The sequence below is a fragment of the Lampetra planeri genome, chromosome 12 (assembly GCF_965212315.1).
Source record: "Lampetra planeri chromosome 12, kcLamPlan1.2.h2, whole genome shotgun sequence".
Classification (NCBI taxonomy): domain Eukaryota; kingdom Metazoa; phylum Chordata; class Hyperoartia; order Petromyzontiformes; family Petromyzontidae; genus Lampetra; species Lampetra planeri.
In genome coordinates, this window is record NC_136118.1 from 6,093,850 (window position 1) to 6,111,465 (window position 17,616).

General features: G+C 40.9%; 1 protein-coding gene across 4 annotated transcripts; it reads right to left on the reverse strand.

The window, feature by feature from the left end:
* Positions 1–408: 408 nt before the first annotated feature.
* LOC144721573 (TBC1 domain family member 12-like) lies at positions 409–17,535 on the reverse strand. Of its 4 annotated transcripts, XM_078599292.1 has the most exons (14): positions 17,361–17,465; positions 15,760–16,829; positions 9,103–9,226; positions 6,895–7,013; positions 6,605–6,687; positions 6,264–6,381; positions 5,813–5,919; positions 5,575–5,655; positions 5,373–5,467; positions 5,136–5,207; positions 4,752–4,880; positions 4,011–4,120; positions 3,284–3,542; positions 409–3,168 (listed from the first exon to the last, which is right to left on the reverse strand). In XM_078599292.1, exons 2-14 carry the CDS (start codon positions 16,710–16,712, stop codon positions 3,112–3,114), a joined length of 2,307 nt encoding a protein of 768 aa, XP_078455418.1. In that variant the 5' UTR covers positions 16,713–16,829; positions 17,361–17,465; the 3' UTR covers positions 409–3,111. The 4 variants fall into 4 exon arrangements, with proteins under 4 accessions (XP_078455418.1, XP_078455421.1, XP_078455419.1 ...); XM_078599295.1 differs by lacking the exon at positions 15,760–16,829 and having other exon boundaries at positions 17,361–17,535; XM_078599293.1 differs by lacking the exon at positions 17,361–17,465 and having other exon boundaries at positions 16,476–16,588.
* Positions 17,536–17,616: the final 81 nt, after the last annotated feature.

Genomic DNA, 17,616 nt, shown 5'->3' on the forward strand with positions numbered 1-17,616 from the left:
TTCCCCCCACCTACGCAAGATGGCGGTGTCGACTCTCGCCACTTCGTTCCCCCCCCTACACAAGATGGCGATGTCAACACGCCACTTCGTTCCAGCCATACGTAAGATGGCGGCCGTGACTTAATTGACGTCGCGTCCTTTTATTTTTTGGCCGGAATTTAAAATTGCATCACGTGACGAGCGGACGAGTTCGGTTCTGAAATACCGCGTCATTGTCAATTGAGTTCCGCTTTTAAAGGGACGAAAGCACGTGTGTTGTTGCATTTTGCTTAAGGACCGTATTTGGCCACCTGACGTAAATTGCAGGACAACGAAGATTTCTATTTTACTTTTATTTACGGAAGCGGAGTTCATGCATTGCATTAATGTACGTACTTTTGTATTACATGCAAACACAAGTACGCAACGTCCAGCAACAAATTTGAAAGTTTATTTTTGTTGGACAATATTTACAAGTTACATTTGTTGCGGTTTTCTAAAGTATTGTATTTGTTTGTAGATTTAAAGTTAAATATTTGTTGGTCGTGACAATTACTGCAATTGCCACAAATTAAATGCTGCACTTGCATGTAATCGATGCCTTAAAATCAATAGGTAAATCTACAAATTCCTCTCGAAGTATGAGTGAATTAATTTGCCGTCGAGTTCTTACAATATATACCCTTTATATGCTGTACCGTATTACAACCGTACATTTTCCCAGATCTCCTTCGTAAAGACCTCAAAGGACTAATCGACTCCTTTCCCTGTGCACTCCCGTCATATACGGTACAGAGTGTAGCCTTGCTTGGAAAAATGCAACCGCATAATACGAATGTCTGTTTTATTATATACAAATGTATTCGACACGAATGACGTAAAATGCACACGACAAAGCTTTGAAAAGACAGTAACAGAGACTAAAATTTACAGTTCAGCAATAATAGTTCATCAGGAAACTCGCTTTACCTTTAAAGAGTATCATCCACCAGTATGTAAAAGGTACATCACTTAACCAGATTAGGCTCAGCCTTTAGCGTTGTAGTTAATCCTTGATAAAAACAGGTAGCATACATTGCTGGCAAATAACCCTATTTACATCAAGTGTCCATTCTGTTCAAGGCAGCATTCACATCGACTTTAATGTTTTAATATTGAGACATAACACTGTGATGCTGATAATTGCGGCAGGTGGTTATAGAATGATTGTGTGCTTCGTCAAAACAGTAATTGACATTTTACACAATGGAAATAATGTAACCATTCTTTGGGTCTTCCGGTAAAGTGACGTAGATAGGTTCAAATTAATAAAAATAAAGAGGAAAGCAGCTTTCCCCCTCTTTTCCTCTTGATGACGATCGCTTGTGTTGTGATCGAAACATCGTAGTTTTTTATTTTATTTTTTATTAATTTGAACCTTTCTACGTGACTTTACCGAAAGACCCAAAGAATATGAATTCCTGCAGTCACGAAATCTTTAAGTCAAAATGTAACCATTAATAATGTTAATATAAATATTTCCAACGAGATTGCTGCTGCAGGCTTCAAGATGTACGATTCGCCAAAAAAACACATTGAATGTCAAGTCCATTGAACTAAGTGCATTTTTTTTCTTGACAATCGTCAGTCTTCACGTACATTTGCACATTTCAAATTTGCACTTGTACACTCATCACATATATTTTATTACGCTCAAACCATGTGTATACTCAGCCCTAAAGGGGGATCTTGATTCGTGGTCAAATGTTAGCATTTACTTAACTAGGTCACATGTCAAGTCCAATTATCCAGGTTTTCAATACAATTTCGATTCATAAAGAGTAACTACAGCTGCATTTTAAGAAGCGGTACTAATAGCTAAGGGTTTCGCTCGATACGCGATTACGTCAATCCTTGAACGGAGCAAAATGAAACAATGTTTTTGTACAAAAACGGAATCTGGTAGACAGCTTTAATTATTTTTTTACAATGTACTGGTAAATTCTGCAGGCCATCTGCTATAACGGCAATAACAAACAGGACAGTACCTGAACCAGCCAGAAAGTGTCTTTCGTAGTAATTAAGGTAACATTTTAAAGAGAAAAAGTGGTATATGCCCTCGAAAAATAGCTTCAATACACCACGTTAATAGCATTGCACTCATTCCATTAAGTTACTCGCAATGCGTTTGCGTATGATTAAGGATGGTTGGAAAAGACGCAGGCTTTTTGGCTACAAAAAAAACTTTCCATTTCATGTTCTCCATACATAATTTCCACTGGATTGTGTAAAGTGAAAAAAAACAATTTTCTATTTATTATGCAAGGTGCTGCGTTCCTTACTTTATTTTACAACGCTTGAGCATAAAGTGGAACCAAATACGATGTTGCAGTCGATCTATGGTACAAATAACACATGCCCATCAGGCTAGTACATATTTGCATTGTTTCATGTAAGCACGTTTTACATTAAGCGCATCATTTGACAAATCACACACACAGCATAACAAACCACTTAGACCAGATCTACCTCTAGCTTTGTTTCAAAGAACTGCTTATTTACTTGATGTATTGCAAGGTAATATCACCAAGCGAATACAGAGGCAAGCTTTGTGCAATGCTGCATCACAACATTATGTTCTGGTCCTATAGCAGAAAAGACACCATATGTATTGTATATTCAGTAACACTGATCATTAGTGTGGAGAACTATTGTATGCACTTACTTTCAAATAGCAGTTCAAAAAAGTCCATAGATTGTATAAAATGGGAATACAAGTGTGGCTAAATGTCTTTCCACATTTACAAACGTACGTATGCACTTATGTAGCCTGCATCGCCTTGACCTGCCACTAGCCAATGCCTAGGGAATAAACTGCAGATACTTTTTCAGTTGCCAGTTCTGCTCAGATTCCAGAGATGCAATACAGCAAGGAGAAGCAATATTACCCCACTCAGTTCCATTCATATTCGTATGTAGCCAAACTCCAAACACTGCAGCAATGATACAACATGCTTTCAAACTAGTTTTCAGAATGTAAATGGTCCCAATAAACACTGCCAAGTGCATTTAGTGTTAAAGAAATGTGAGGTCTTCTACACACAGTTCACATTAAATATTTCTGAAGCACAAATGGAGCCAACGACTGCCTCCTCAAGGGCTTCCACTTTTCTCTGAATCTCGTCTGTCCTTTTGAAGTGCAGAAAAAACCTGGAAAACAGGCAACACAACCTGTTAGAATGGATATCGGAACACTCATCAGGCATTCTTTTCATCATGACATTGTAAGAACTGGAGATTGAATGTTTGTGGCCCAAGGCATTACCTGACTCCACTTGCCATGCTTATTTTGCATGTTGATGGTGCCAATGGCAGCAAACAGTGGCTGGGCGGCAATGTTGTCTGGCAGGCGAGTCAGAAACTGTGCCCCCTGCAGGAAGTCTGTGCTGAGCAGCACATCCTGGTACAGACGGAGTATGCCCAGTGCTGTGCGGAAAAGAAACTCTTCCCCATCGCGGCAAAAAACATCCCAAACTCGACATGCCACGTCCAGAGGCAGGGCCTTGCTGTACAGCGTAAAAATCCTGCCAAAACAGAGCATGGACACCTGAGCCATATGCAATTGGCTTTGTTATGCTACAAGTAGTGGAAATCAATAACGAAAAAAGGTACATAAATTGCATAATACAGTGATTGCCTAAAATGTCAATTTACAATTAACTTTGTTTTGTGTCATGGTGTTTTTTTCATTAAAACATAGCGGTGAAAATTTTGCTCGCAAACAATCATCTGTACTGAATTACATCCGAACATCGTATGGCAAATGTGGCTATATCCTACACTGATGAAAACATAAGCATAGTCCACACTGACTGCGGTCATAATGTCTCACTCACCATGAACCATGTGCTCGTTTCAATTATTCACTAGCAGCATATCAGATATTCAACAGGCTTCTAACTCCTGAAGGTGTCCACTGGCTCACCAACACTGGCACGAACACAAACGTTGCTGATCAACCCACCACAATGAAAGATTTATTTTTTACATACCAGTCAATCAAGTACAAGTCAGGTGTCAAGTTGCTGGTCTTGAAGTGGCTGAATAACCTTGGAAGGTTTTCTTCAAAGAAGAGCTCAAAGGCTTCAAAGTATTTAAGCATCTGTAAATGATTTAAGGTCAAAATTACTCATTAATCCATTGTCCAGCAACACATTGTCTCCGTATAAAATTAAAGTATTACAACATTTTTATATTCCGAGGATGTTTTATACAGTATATATATATCAATGTTATTTTACTGTGGTACATGGCATCTACGAAAGTTCAAGTAATTACCAACTGTGCCGAAAGCAACTATTGTAAAAACAATGCAATACTGCATTGTCAGTGGTGCACAAGCACAAACTGCCAAAATTCACCACATTTAACAATGATACTGCCCTAGAGAGGAAATATAGATCATAGGTTTAATTTCAGCCAATGGCCATTTGTCAGAGAAGGATGTTGTTGCACGTAAATACATATATCACTTTGCAACCTTAGAACTCCTGAAATCTAGACAGCTTAATAGAAAAACACTTTAGGTGGTGCATAAGAGACCAGTGCTTATGAACAAGCTTACACATTAGGAAATGTGTAATTGACTTGTGCTAGCTTGTGTCTGACTAACTAACCTGGATATGCCCCCAATCTCATCAGATCTCAGAATCGAATTAGGATTGTGCTTATATGGGCAAATGGCTGTAAATACTAGCTTAGTAAGAAGGGGGTGCAGTTTTAGTTGCACAAACCAGTGGGTGGTCGACACGGAAGAAGGCCATCTGGCAGGGCTTGTTGAGGAGGTTGGCGAAGGTGATGAATGCATCTGCCACGTCGAGGTTGAGCAACAGTACGGCTGCCAGGAACGACATGCCTTGCACCTGTTGGTACACGGGCAAATCCAATCACTACCCCGATGCCAAGGTAGGCTGCGCCCAACTGTTAAAACTCTCATTAGGTATAACAAATTGAAAAACATGTGGCCATTACTTATTTATCAACATGTAAAAGACAATATTAATTTGAGGAGTTTCTTGGATATAAAAATAATTTCCAAGTGATGGGGGTTATTTTCATGTCAAGTGAGGCAAATTTAAATTTCACATGTATTTGAAGGTGTATTTATATAGACGTACATAGCCAACATCTGGACGATAGCATGTGTAGGCCCCAAGCACGCTCTGCAGGATGTCATGGTAAGGTCCTCGCTGAAAACAACAAAGCAAACTTTTTAAAAAGGTTCACATAAAATTAATGGATATATAAAGCAAAGCACATACAAAAGTGTAAAGTTGAATATGATAAAAAAAAACACGAAATGAGATTGTCGTGACATTATTTCCCTTGGGAAAAATGTGTGCGATGTCACAAACCTTCTGGAAGATACACAGAGATGGGAAAGTTCTAGATATGTCCAGACTTATCAGCTCAAGGCTGCTTTCTCGGTCAGCCCCATTACACCCAACATCTGGGAAATGACAGCCAAGAGGTTGACAGGTGTTATTTCCATGGTTTATAATGACGATTATGCTTGAGGTTCACAGCTAATGGACATCAATGACAGTTGACACTAACCTCCATTCTCAGAGTCTGAACCAGAGTCGCTATAGCTCCTCCACTTCTCTTTTGCCCGAGACAGAAAGATTTCGTACAATTCTGAAACAAAAATGTAAAAGCAGCATGTATTGTTAGACTCTTATTGTAAACACATTCAATACAAATTCATAACCAAATTACACCATATTCCACACTCTACAGATGCATTGGTATTTGTAATTAATTTTAAAAATGATGGACGGTAGAAGCAGCTTACCAGGTGTGATGTTGAGCTCATTGCCAATAGCCAAACTCCAAATTTTCCCCCGGATACTGGGAGGGATGCCTTGCCACCATAAATCCCGCACTTTTCTCGAATTACACCTGTTTTCATAATGTATCACAAGGGTAAATATTAAATAGAAATAACGGTGCTGAAAGTAAACTTATGAAACAACAAATCAAAAGCTTAATTTACTTAGGTTGCATATTAATACTTTCCAACAACGTTGCAATCAACAACGTTGCAAGTCAAAGATAATTAATGTGTTGCATACATTTGTCTAGTTCAAACAGTTGGGATTGTCTCACAATGTTAGTATGTTCTTTCGCACCATACATAGCCAACCGTGCTATTTAGGAGGCGTGGGAGGAAACCAAAGTAATCCGTAGAGAATAAAAACTAAATGCTTGAGTAGCATTAACTGCACCCGAGTGGCTGTACTCACGTTTGTTCCCAGTTTGGCAGAATCTCAGTGTTCCACACAGCCAGGGTACTGATGATCGAGTCTTCCTTTTTACAGCGCTCCTGCATCAGTTGCTTCTGCCGCTGTGCCTCTCGTGCTTCTATAAACAAACAACCACTTGAGGGGTAAGGCTGGGAAAATGTTTGAGGTTTTATTTTTGACAAAAGTCCTATTCACTTGTGTATTGTCACTTTTAAAACGGTGTACCTCTTACGATCATAATCTGCTATAGGTTGTTCTCAGTACCAATACAGATTCACAATTACATCATTGTCATGTGTTTAGAGGATGGTTCATATTATGAAGATGATAATTATTATTACCTCGCTTTTTAGCCTGGGAAACCATCTCAGCGTAAAGTTCCTGGTGTCTCTGCATCTCTTCGACAGGCTTAGCAGGTAGGTGCCTTCACAGCCACACGCAAACGGATTATGCAACGTACGTAGAATACAAAATCTACCGCCCGCTTTAGGCTTGAAATGGTGATGAGGATTTGAACATGAAGTCACAATGTCTGTGGTTTCTCAATTTACAAAAAAGTGCCACAGATGTGATTTCTGTTAGCCCAGCTCATATAGTGGTTTTAACCATAAAGTGTGAAAATGCCACTTACGCTGGCCGCTGCTCCAGAATGAGGGCTGTGGTGGAAAGGGGTTCAAAGTCCAGGTCCTTTCTTGATGGTGTCTGGCCAGTGGCCGCCTTCTCGCTTTTCGCTATCCTAGCTTCGTATTCCTACAGCACATGTGGAGAACCCGTTAAAAAGGATGACGAAACAACAAATCTAGCTTGCACTCTGGTGAAGCAGTTGAAGATGACAAATGAACACTGCTCACCTCGGTAAGATGCACATGTTTATTTTACGAAATAACTTAAAAACTTGGCGATATATATTTTAAACACTCTTAACAAATTATTTCTTGTTCTCGCACGTGCACAACTTAAGAGAGAATGCGTCTCAAAACAAGTTCATTGTTTACAACAAAGGCATTGCTGCCACCCAACCTGTCATGTGACCCTGGGCATAAATCATGCATGTCAGATGTATTGGTGAGGCCCGAGGTTCTCATAATTTTTTCCACGGTAGAAGCGGTCCGCTTGTAAAACAAGCGCAGTGGAAAACTGAACGTCCCGAACAATGAGCATTCACCCTAAAAATTTGACTTGGTGCCAAAGGCTTAAATGAACGTTCATAAGATTTCCATTCCTCAGTCGCCATATAGTCACTACATAATAAGCCTCCTTTTCCCCCCTTCCTGTTGGCACACCATCACATGTGCTCTGTGGCAATAACAGGAAACTGAGTCAAACTATTGGATAAACCGAATACTCCAAAGCTTGCCACAAGCACTTCACAGAATGGTTCAGTATTTAACTTTAAACAAATGCTGGAAAAGGTGTGTGTTTTTTTAAAATTCCAAGTCTTGAAATAGATTTTGATTTAAAGCTTTCGTGACTGCAGGGATTCATATTCTTGGTTCTTTCGGTAAAGTCACGTAGAAGGGAAACAATAAAATAGTTAAAATATATTGTTTTAGTACAATAAATCAGGAAATTAAGGTACCGGTAAAATAATTTAAATAATTAAGACTTTCATCTGCTTTAACCAAAATATCATTCAACTTATACTGCACACTAGCAAGAGCAACAGCAAAAGTTGGAGGCATATAATGGAAGTTATTTTAAGAAACATGCATTTTTATTGCTGAAAGATAAATCAAATGCTACAGAATAAAATACTATATGGCAGGTGGGCATATGACAAATTCCAGCTACATGTAAATGGTTAGTAGGAGTAAAATATATATACATGAAGACGTATTTTTACATTTGTGCAAAATGGAACTTTAAGAATGCACAGTATGTGGGAATGCTTGCACTTGCAAGCTGCACAGCTGTCTGCTGACGATCAGCAGGAATAAGAGAACAGTACTTCCCAGTCGATGCGTCACAACGCAACAAAGAATACAATACCAGGAAGCAAAGCGTTTAATATAGTTCTGCAAAATAATGTTTTTATCACTGTTATACATTCCTTCCTTTATGTAAAGTGTACATATTAAACATGTTATTTTTAACAATAGTTTTCTCGTGCAAAAGAAGTTCAACATGCGTAAAGTTTTCAAACTAACATTAAAAGTTAATACATTAGCTTTACGTCTGCCTGTAGTCAGAGGTAAAATGACTGTAAACATGATCAAATATAAACATGTGTTGCTATTAGAGACTTAATAGAAAACTGGCCAAATGTATCAAAGACATGCCCAAAACTTGGCGATAACCAACGCTAAGCAAATTATCCTTGGCGCCCAAGCCAATGACGTCAGTTCACTATGCGGCTCGAAACCTATGGTCATTACCGCGAATCAGAGGTCGCAATCGGGTACCCGATACCCGTACCCTACCCGATACCCGGCTACCCGTACCCGGCCGGGTACGGGTACCCGTTTGCGACCCTGGTGCGGCCGGGTACGGGTAGGCCGTGAGTCACTGGTGAGTCACCGTTTGTCACTCATTTCCCAACGTCTTGTCTCTTCTCACAATTCAAGTTCCTAGAATCAACCCACCCACGCCTGCAACATGGCTTCATCCCAGAGGTCGCAATCGGGTACCCGTACCCGTACCCTACCCGATACCCGGCCGGGTACGGGTAGCCGGGTATCGGGTAGGGTACGGGTAACCGTTTGCGACCCTGGTGCGGCCGGGTACGGGTAAGGAATCAAAAACCGTTTGCGACCTCTGTCGCGAATGAAATAATTGTGTGGACAAAACGCATATTGGAAAACATTTCAGAATCCATGCACATTCAGGACTTATGTTGTACCTGTTGAATTTTCTTAGGGTCTTTCTGTGGACTTTCTTTTGGTGGGACCCTTCCAAACAGCTTCCAGCCAGGTGGACTTGGAACACTCACTCTGCAGTCCTTGTTCCTCCACGTCAGTATGTTTCTGCAAGCAGCGGATGGTCACGAATAAACATTTAAATCACTTTTCTGTAAGTTCTCAATATAACCCAACTGCTATACTCAAAACCAGTATTAACGTCTAAAACAATGGATCTAATTTAGTTGACAAATATACTGCTTAATTGCAACTTTAAAACACAATTCTGTTTCGTTTAAAAGAACCCATACTCTTACACTAAACTAACAATAAATGCGACTTATTCCACAAGTGATACGTGCTTACTTTGTTTATTCATGCATTGTGTAGAAATCTCAGCAAAACGTAAACGGTTTACTTTTGCAAGACCAACTCTGTTACAGAGGACTGTGCCCCAGCTCAGAAATGCATCCCACGCACTGTAGATTGTCTAATGACCAGGTAATAATCTGTGGGAGGCCCTGGTACACTTTGTTCCCAGTGAATTCTTACACTTGACACAATAGTAAATTCCCATAAGATGTGTTATCACCGTGGTGACAATTTTTTTTAAAGGAGTTAACTGTTGTCTTGTATAAATGTGGGACATTTCAGCTGTTCACGTACCACTGTTTTTATTTAAAACGCCGGCTTCAAGGCAAATATGCTAAGTGCAGTATGTCGTAACACATTTAAAGGGACACCATAGGCTTCACTTAACAAAATGGTACATTCTACAACATCTGTATGCCCGAGTCCCAACGATAAACTTGAAGAGACTGAAATGAGCACATATGTTTGAATTTGACAGTGACCGTTTTATTTGCATGCAGTTTTTACAACACATTATCTTCTTACAGACACAAGAGTCCACGGCTGTATAAACATGTCACACAATAGTGGAGTGAAGCAATGTTTGCAACCATTTTTAAAAGGGAAGCTAATAAATTGCAGGAACCAGATTAACCTGATTCCTAAAACACATTTAAATGTGTTTTCCCATTTATGAAAACTAAAACGTCAATGAAGACAGAGCAACATTCAATGATAATTGGTTTCAAGTCGAAGATGCCTTATTAACTAGTGAGAAACCCTTGAAATGAATTATTCCATTTCCAAAGCAGATCTGGATTCCACCAGTTATATTAGGACAGTAATCACGTGTATTATGGTTTACTTGACTTATGCCTCAACAATAACATCCCTTTGAAAATACGGTATTCATTAAAAAAAAATTGAAAGCAAAGTTATGGGACTGCATTTTAAAATGCCGACAGTTAAAAACAAGACACGTTCCTGTAATCAATTACGTATGAGTAATAAATACAATTTAAATGTACTGTTAGTGTAATGAACAAATACATTGTATTAATCCATACTGAGATTTCAACACATTAATAAGACACGTTAACAAACGTTAATTCACACAATACTTATTCTCGAAATTAACTTACCCTTCATAAATGAGAAGTGAAGAAGACAGAGCCATGCCACATGCTTAGAACACACAGCACTGCGGCCTACGACGCACAAAAAAATCTCCGAGGCCAGACTTGGAACTTTGAAACATGGTAGCTGACTCACTGGCACAAGCAAACAGCCAAACCCTAGCAAAGTATGCCGGCTCCCTGAAAACGTTACTGTGGAATGGCGAAAGATTTACGTTGCCTATTTCTGTACATATTTAATAACTTGAATACACAAGAGTAAATATGTTACAGTACTGTATCGTCATACTCCAGCATCCAGGGGTGGAGGAGCAGAGTGGGAGGATGAAGACTCACAAAGGGTTGTTTCCTGGTCTGGTGAGTTAGCCAATCGCTCTCAAAACCAGGAAGCTGTGAACCACCCCATTTGCTTTGTAAACCCGAATAGCCTGCCAAACAAGTATGTGTCTTTTAAAAAGACGTTTGTCATGAAAATTGTGACCAAAAGTAACCAGATTTAAGCAGGTTTTTGAAATTCTTCATGCTCACCCACATTTCTCAAGGTCTGGGGTTAAAATAGAAACGGGGCCTTTGTAAGAAAAACGAGAGCTAAAAAAACACACCAACTCTACTTTATTATTAGATTACTGTACATTGTATAGTATTGTAATAGTGGGGCCATTCAAATTGTAACAGCCTGACTGGCAATATATGCAAGTCATATTTTTATATCCAGGAGGTATCAAATTAAAACGCTTCAAAGTTATATATTGTCCAACTTACTTCAATTAAGCCAGTTTTCCAGGGGGGGGGGGGGGATAATGTTCTGACACCTGTGCTTAATTGAGCAATGCGGCAACTTTGTTCAGATAACCTAATGTGCTCTGCACCAAATGTATGGTACAGTACAATTAAAGTTACATAAACACAGTACATTATCAGCTTAAGAGGTTTTTGAGAAATTCCACATTTTTCTGGCATTTAATTCAAGGTTTTGTTCAAATAACTTATCATTTTCCTCCCAAAAGAAACACTTAAGTCGACAGTGTTTTGAATGGGGCTGTTTATTTCCCACATATCAAGTTTCGTTCAGAAACAGTTTAGCATTGCTCGGAATGTCCGTTTTTGCACTTATGAACAACTTTTAACCCAATGACAAATCCTAGAGCAGCTGGAAAACAGCCGGCGTGTCTATTTGTCCATTATTTAAACGTCTTGGGCTCAGCTTAGACATGTCTTTTAATACATACTGTATATGCATAGATCTTTGGACAATGTTTCTGTACGAGAAACTTCCAAATGGCAACATTACTTCAAGCCTTGTGTAGCCTCAGTTATTCTACGCATTCAGTTTCATTGATGGATCGCCCCTTTTTTAATCATCTTTTTGATTGATTGAAATTGGTTTATAATGAATGCAGTGTATTTCCATATACATCCCTTGGATACACACATCCTCAGTATTTTTAAAGCAATATTTGGTGTTATTGCCTACAACAAGTTGTGTTCCTGATCCCTGCTATCTGTATTATCAAACATTTTAAACATCTCTGCTATGATGTTTACAGGCAGCAATGGCCTCCAAAATATTAATTGGTTTACCCCATCACTGATTTTTCATTTATGGTTATGAAAGAGCCTGGTAAAAAAGAATACTTGATTAATGACATATTTGAAGATGGTATTTAATTTCCAAGTCTTTCTATACTTTTTCCAGGAGTCTCGATGCATTATTCAAACACAATGTAATCAAACCGACAGGAAAGTAATTACTTAATTTGTTGTTTGTACAATATAGTGACTGATTTTTCACCTTTAAGAGTATTATCCAATATCAGGGAATCCATGAAACAAAATAAAAATATGCACCACTGCCAGGTCAAGTGAATGTAGTAGCAGCAGCCTTCAATACAATTAATTATTCCCATTGCATGCTGCTTCCATACCTGTCAACCCATGTGGTTTACCCGTATTCTTGTACAGGGAAATTGAGTTCGGGTCCATATGGCATACAGCAGTTTCAATACGGGCATTTTTTGTCTATTTACGTTTCTCCCTTGTGATGGGGCTTTGTAGGACGAACGTTGAGATTTATAAAGGCACGGGGTGACCAATAAGGTCAGAATTAGTCTGTAATATGGTAGGCACTGATAAGGGGTTGGCAGATATGTGCTTCTGTTCATCTCGTCTGTATGTTATGGAGGTGTTGTAGTATTATGGCTCCACAGTCACTGAATGGTCTATTAATACTATGTCGTGGGATTTCCCAGACCTGGCTTTTTTACGCATTTACATCCTGTAGGTCACTAATTGAATTCCCTTGCGAATTGCTAATGTATACGTATGCCTACGATGTACTGCTATGCTTAAGCTTTAAATAAATGTTGAGATTTCGTGCGGGCTCAAACTGTGTTTTAATTAAGTCTGAGAGGATTACATGATAACAACTTTTGCTGATAAGCAACACAAAAGCACCGTTGCAATTGGATTTCTTTTCACCGTTTTTAAACATGGAATTTCCACTATTTCCATTATGGACAAAACAACATTGGAGCTGCACTGGACACGAAGCTATTTATTTTACTGTTAAAATATAATTTAGATCCAATGCGTAATGAAGGCCTTCCCTCACCATGCTGGCCTGTGTCAATTTGTGAAGGGGAGAGACAGGACTGGTAAAGCATTCACTTCATCACCGGTGTTGGCTGTAGCTTTGCCACCACTTCAACTGTTACTCTATACAGAATTAGGTTAGTCTACTGTACTGTATATGCACTTCAGTATGTTGACGCTAACACCTTTCCATATTTGAGACCAATATCGACAGTTTCCATCTGATTTCTCCATTTGCTTGCTCATCTGCTTAGTCCAGATTGACCACACCAGTTGACTATGTCAACTTTTACAAGGTATGGCTGCTGTAAGCTGAACACACGGCATATGTATAATGTGCTTTCGTTACTTTTCAGTAGTACATTAAATCAATTTTCCAAGAAGTGCAGTGTTCGACACTTGTCATTTTTTCCGATCTCAAAACAAACATGTCCCTTTCAAGGAATAGAGCTCAGCTCATAAAAAAGTGTTTCTAAGTGTAACTGATGTTCTTCCTTAACCGTGTCAAAGATTCTGAGTGCTTTTAAACTAAGGGCATATTGGTAATATGTAGACATACATAATTTTGCCAATCCACTGCTGGATGTGGGCATCCCCAAGACATGCGGACTGTGGGAGTCATTTCGATTATACTTGACCATGCCGCTCAGTGTGATTTGGTAAAGATGGAGACCCCAGATGAAGAAGCATTGAATCACAGTCCAATGGATTTGGCTGCACTGCTCTCTGACAACATAGCCCCCCGCGGCAACCTACAACAACCTACAAACATTATTTCACGCATGATCGTTGCCCATCCCAGCAATACACAGGCATATTCCAGGCTTAAACCCGCTTAGCTTCCAAGATATGATGAGATTGGGCACGCACACTGTGATTTGGTCAGACATTGAGAATTTATCTAGAATTAAATCACATCCGCAGGTGTACCATTTTCCACTTCCTGCGCATGTGTATTTGATTGAAACATATCTATGGAAATACTATATAAAACATATATGTACTTCACTTAACTAAAGCGTATACGCAGTAAATGTATAAGAACTTTTTGTAATTTGTGAATGGCTCTTCATAAAGCTTGATTTCATTAATACTGTACACATGAATGAAGCGTGGTTTAAAAATAAAATCACGTGCAAAATTATTATATATTTTTCTAAATGCTATGATTTATCAATGCAGTGCACACAACTTTATAGGAAACGATTCCTGTACTTCAGTTATGCTGAAACCAACTTGTTTACAACGGCAAATGGCCGCATTCCAGCTCTTGGTAATTTGCTGCCAAGATCCAAGGAGGGCCAAAACATTCTTCTTGGCATGTGGTTTAAATCAGACATGTTTTTCCTCTTGGATTCAATAAGCTGGTTCCCTTCTGCATACTGTAAAATAAGGTTCTGCGAATCAAACGTTAAAAAGTAAAATTGTTTTCCATGGTTAATTATCACCAATATGAGACTGTATATGGCCATTTAAATAAAACAAATACTGTATGGGCATAGTTATAGGTGTTCCACGGAATAACTATATCCACGCATGAGACGACTGTAGATGCTGTCTTTAAATTAAATACACACGCTACATTGAAGCAATGCGATCTTACTAGACATCCTATTGTTTGCAGGCACAGGTGCATCAAACGATCAATACTTTTGAAGTATTCGTGTTAATATTCTTTGGTTCTTTCGGTAAAGTCTCGTAGATAGAAAAATAATAAAGTAAGTAAAAAGAATAAAATAATAAACAAAAAAAACACTAATGTAGACTGCAGCCTGGTTCTTAATCGAAGTGTACTGGCAGTCTATAATGTAGACTGTAGCCTGGTTATTACATTAAGAACCAGGATAGTATCTATTAGTGGGTTTTTAGTTGATTTTTATTTTATTTTTATTCACTTAATTTTTTGTGATTATTTTTCTATCTACTTGACTTTACCAAAAGAACCAAAGAATATGAATTCACGAAAGTTTGAGGTAAAAATGTATTCGTGTTAATGTATTATTTCCAAGCCAGCACCCAGCCAATGTGGTCATGACAGCATTATTCACAGCTCATTTGGTTATTGGGTGTACTGTTCTGGTCTTCTGGCTATACTGTATCTTACAGACGATGTAATGGGATATTTGGCACGCCACCAAGGCTTTTAAAGTGCAGTGCCATGGTAAAAAAAAACCCATGTTGTCATACCTGTAGCCCAAGGTGTACACATTTTCAGCTCAGCACGCCAACGACCCATTGTGAATGGTACATCTCCATTTTATAGTAACATGTTGCAAATTATATCAATGTAATGTCACGCGTTTACCATCATACTACAATAAGAATCATAGTTAGTGGCTTTATGCGAATCGTCACAATTATATTGGTTTGCAGTAAAGAATATTGTCTAATGGGTTTCATTTTTTGTACACCTATAAATGCCACGTCAAATTATTGACATTGCATTACTTTTACTGAAAACGCTCTCCCTCCCAACCTACCCCAGGTGAAGTCCTTGCTGAGCTCCGGGTTACATGTCGACGGCGTTGCCTCTTTATGAAAAACAAAATGCACTGGCGTGCGTGCAATAGGACAACCCACCTCGTAATGTACGTGGCCAGCCCGATGCGTTTCGGCTTTTCATCTTCGCACAGCTCATCCTGATGGCACTTGGGGTCATCTTGAAGGTCGGGGTCGTCATCGCGATGTGGAGCATCCGATGCCTCGCTGCTTGTGCGTTCTTTGTCCGCAGCACTCTGACACTGCTGCCGATTCTGCTCGTCAGAACCTGCCACAGCTCCGGCTGAGCCTCCCACACCTGCCGACAGATCCGAGCTGAGGCTGGAGAGACTGGAGCGAGACACCGTGTCCGCCTCGTCCATCTCCAACTCGCCCTGGGCCATGTGGCCCACGGGGCCAGACCCTGGCTCGTAGGCGCCGCGGGGGAACGTGGCCGACTTACGGGCCCGCTCGCCTGTCCTCAGGGCGGCCGAGGCCGACAGTCCTGGCGGAAGACTCCGGCTGCTCTTCTTGCTGGGCAGCCTATCCGCCGAGGGGCCTGGCTCACAACCACCACCAACACCACCACCACCACAACAGCCACCACCACCAGCACAACAGCCAACACCACCAGCGGCACCACTACCAGCGCCGCCGCAGGCACCGTTCATGGAGAACGCCGCCTGCAAGCCATCGGCCATCATCATGGCCATGACCATTCTCTCCACGTCCCTGCCGTTGGCGTGAGATCCCTCCATGTGCGTCACTCCAGAGTCCTCCGACACGAAGCTCTCGCTGTCCTTGTGGGTGCCACTCACCCTGGCCGATCCAACTTCATCCTGCTGATCTTCCTCATCATCATCCTCCTCCTCCTCCTCGTCGTCATCATCCTCATCCTCCTCGTCCCCCTCCTCTCCGCTCTTCACCAAGGCGCACGCAGACCCATTCATGAGGTCCAATCCGGCCGGGCAGGTGGTCCCGACTGCCGGCGGACACACGTCCACGTCTTTCATCCCGACCCCAACCCCAAAGCTCGAGCAGTCTTGCACATCCATTGCTCGGATAGGGCAGTCAGGGCAGTGCAGCCGGGCAGGGCGAGGCAGGCAGAGATGGCAGGGCCCGGGGTCCCGCGCCGAGATGCCCTCCCCAATGCATGGCTTACGAGGCCGTGCCTAGAATGCAATGCCTCGTATTCAATGTCCTTCCTTCCTGTGTGTCTATGGTGCAGTGTACACTGTGTGTGGTGTATACTTGAGTAAAATAGAATACTGCGAGGCGCTCCCCGATCATCCGAAAGCGATGACGTCGTTCATTGTGCCATTTATCGCACACGTGTGACCATTACAGCATCACTTTGTACTTATTGTAATGATTAACCAGAGGCAATTATGCTGTTAATAGGACACCGCGTGCAATCGGTGCAGCAAGTAGCAATGGTATTAACAATTGCGATGGTTGCTGTAGTAAGTAGCACTCTATTGATATCCACAGAAACGGGCACTGGGCTATGGATGATATATTGAGCCACCAAGCAAAACGCCACGAGAAAGAACAAGAATGGTTACACGACACTGAAAAAAAATTGGTAATTATAATGTTAAATATGTTAATTAATCCGCACTGCACGAGGGGGTGTGTTGGAGGGGGTGACAACGACAAACGCGACCCCGTCGCCCACCCCAATAGCCAGACACCGTACTCACTATTCTCTTATTATAGCGGCTCCGAGCGGTCTCTCTCCCTCTCTGTGTGTGTCTCGGCGTGCACGAATGCGAAAATAAACAAAGGGTGGCAAGAAGGAGGAGAGCCGCGAGTCACTGGGCGGCGAGACGCACCGCCGCCTCCGCCGCACTCAGCTGCGCGCACCGCCGAGAAGCCATTTTGAGTCGCGGGCCCGTACGCGCTACCAATTACAATCGCCTCGCTTATACGCGCTACCGATTACAATTGTCTCGCCTC

What these genes read in the sequence shown, in the direction of transcription:
- LOC144721573 (XM_078599292.1), bottom strand. Translation starts at nt 16,712, where the DNA reads ATGGATGTGCAAGACTGCTCGAGCTTTGGGGTTGGGGTCGGGATGAAA. An exon ending in CTCTGTGTATCTTCCAGAAG is followed by an intron (nt 5,208 to 5,372) that starts GTTTGTGACATC and finishes TGTTGTTTTCAG; the next exon opens with CGAGGACCTTACCATGACAT. An exon ending in AGCATGGCAAGTGGAGTCAG is followed by an intron (nt 3,169 to 3,283) that starts GTAATGCCTTGG and finishes CCTGTTTTCCAG; the next exon opens with GTTTTTTCTGCACTTCAAAA.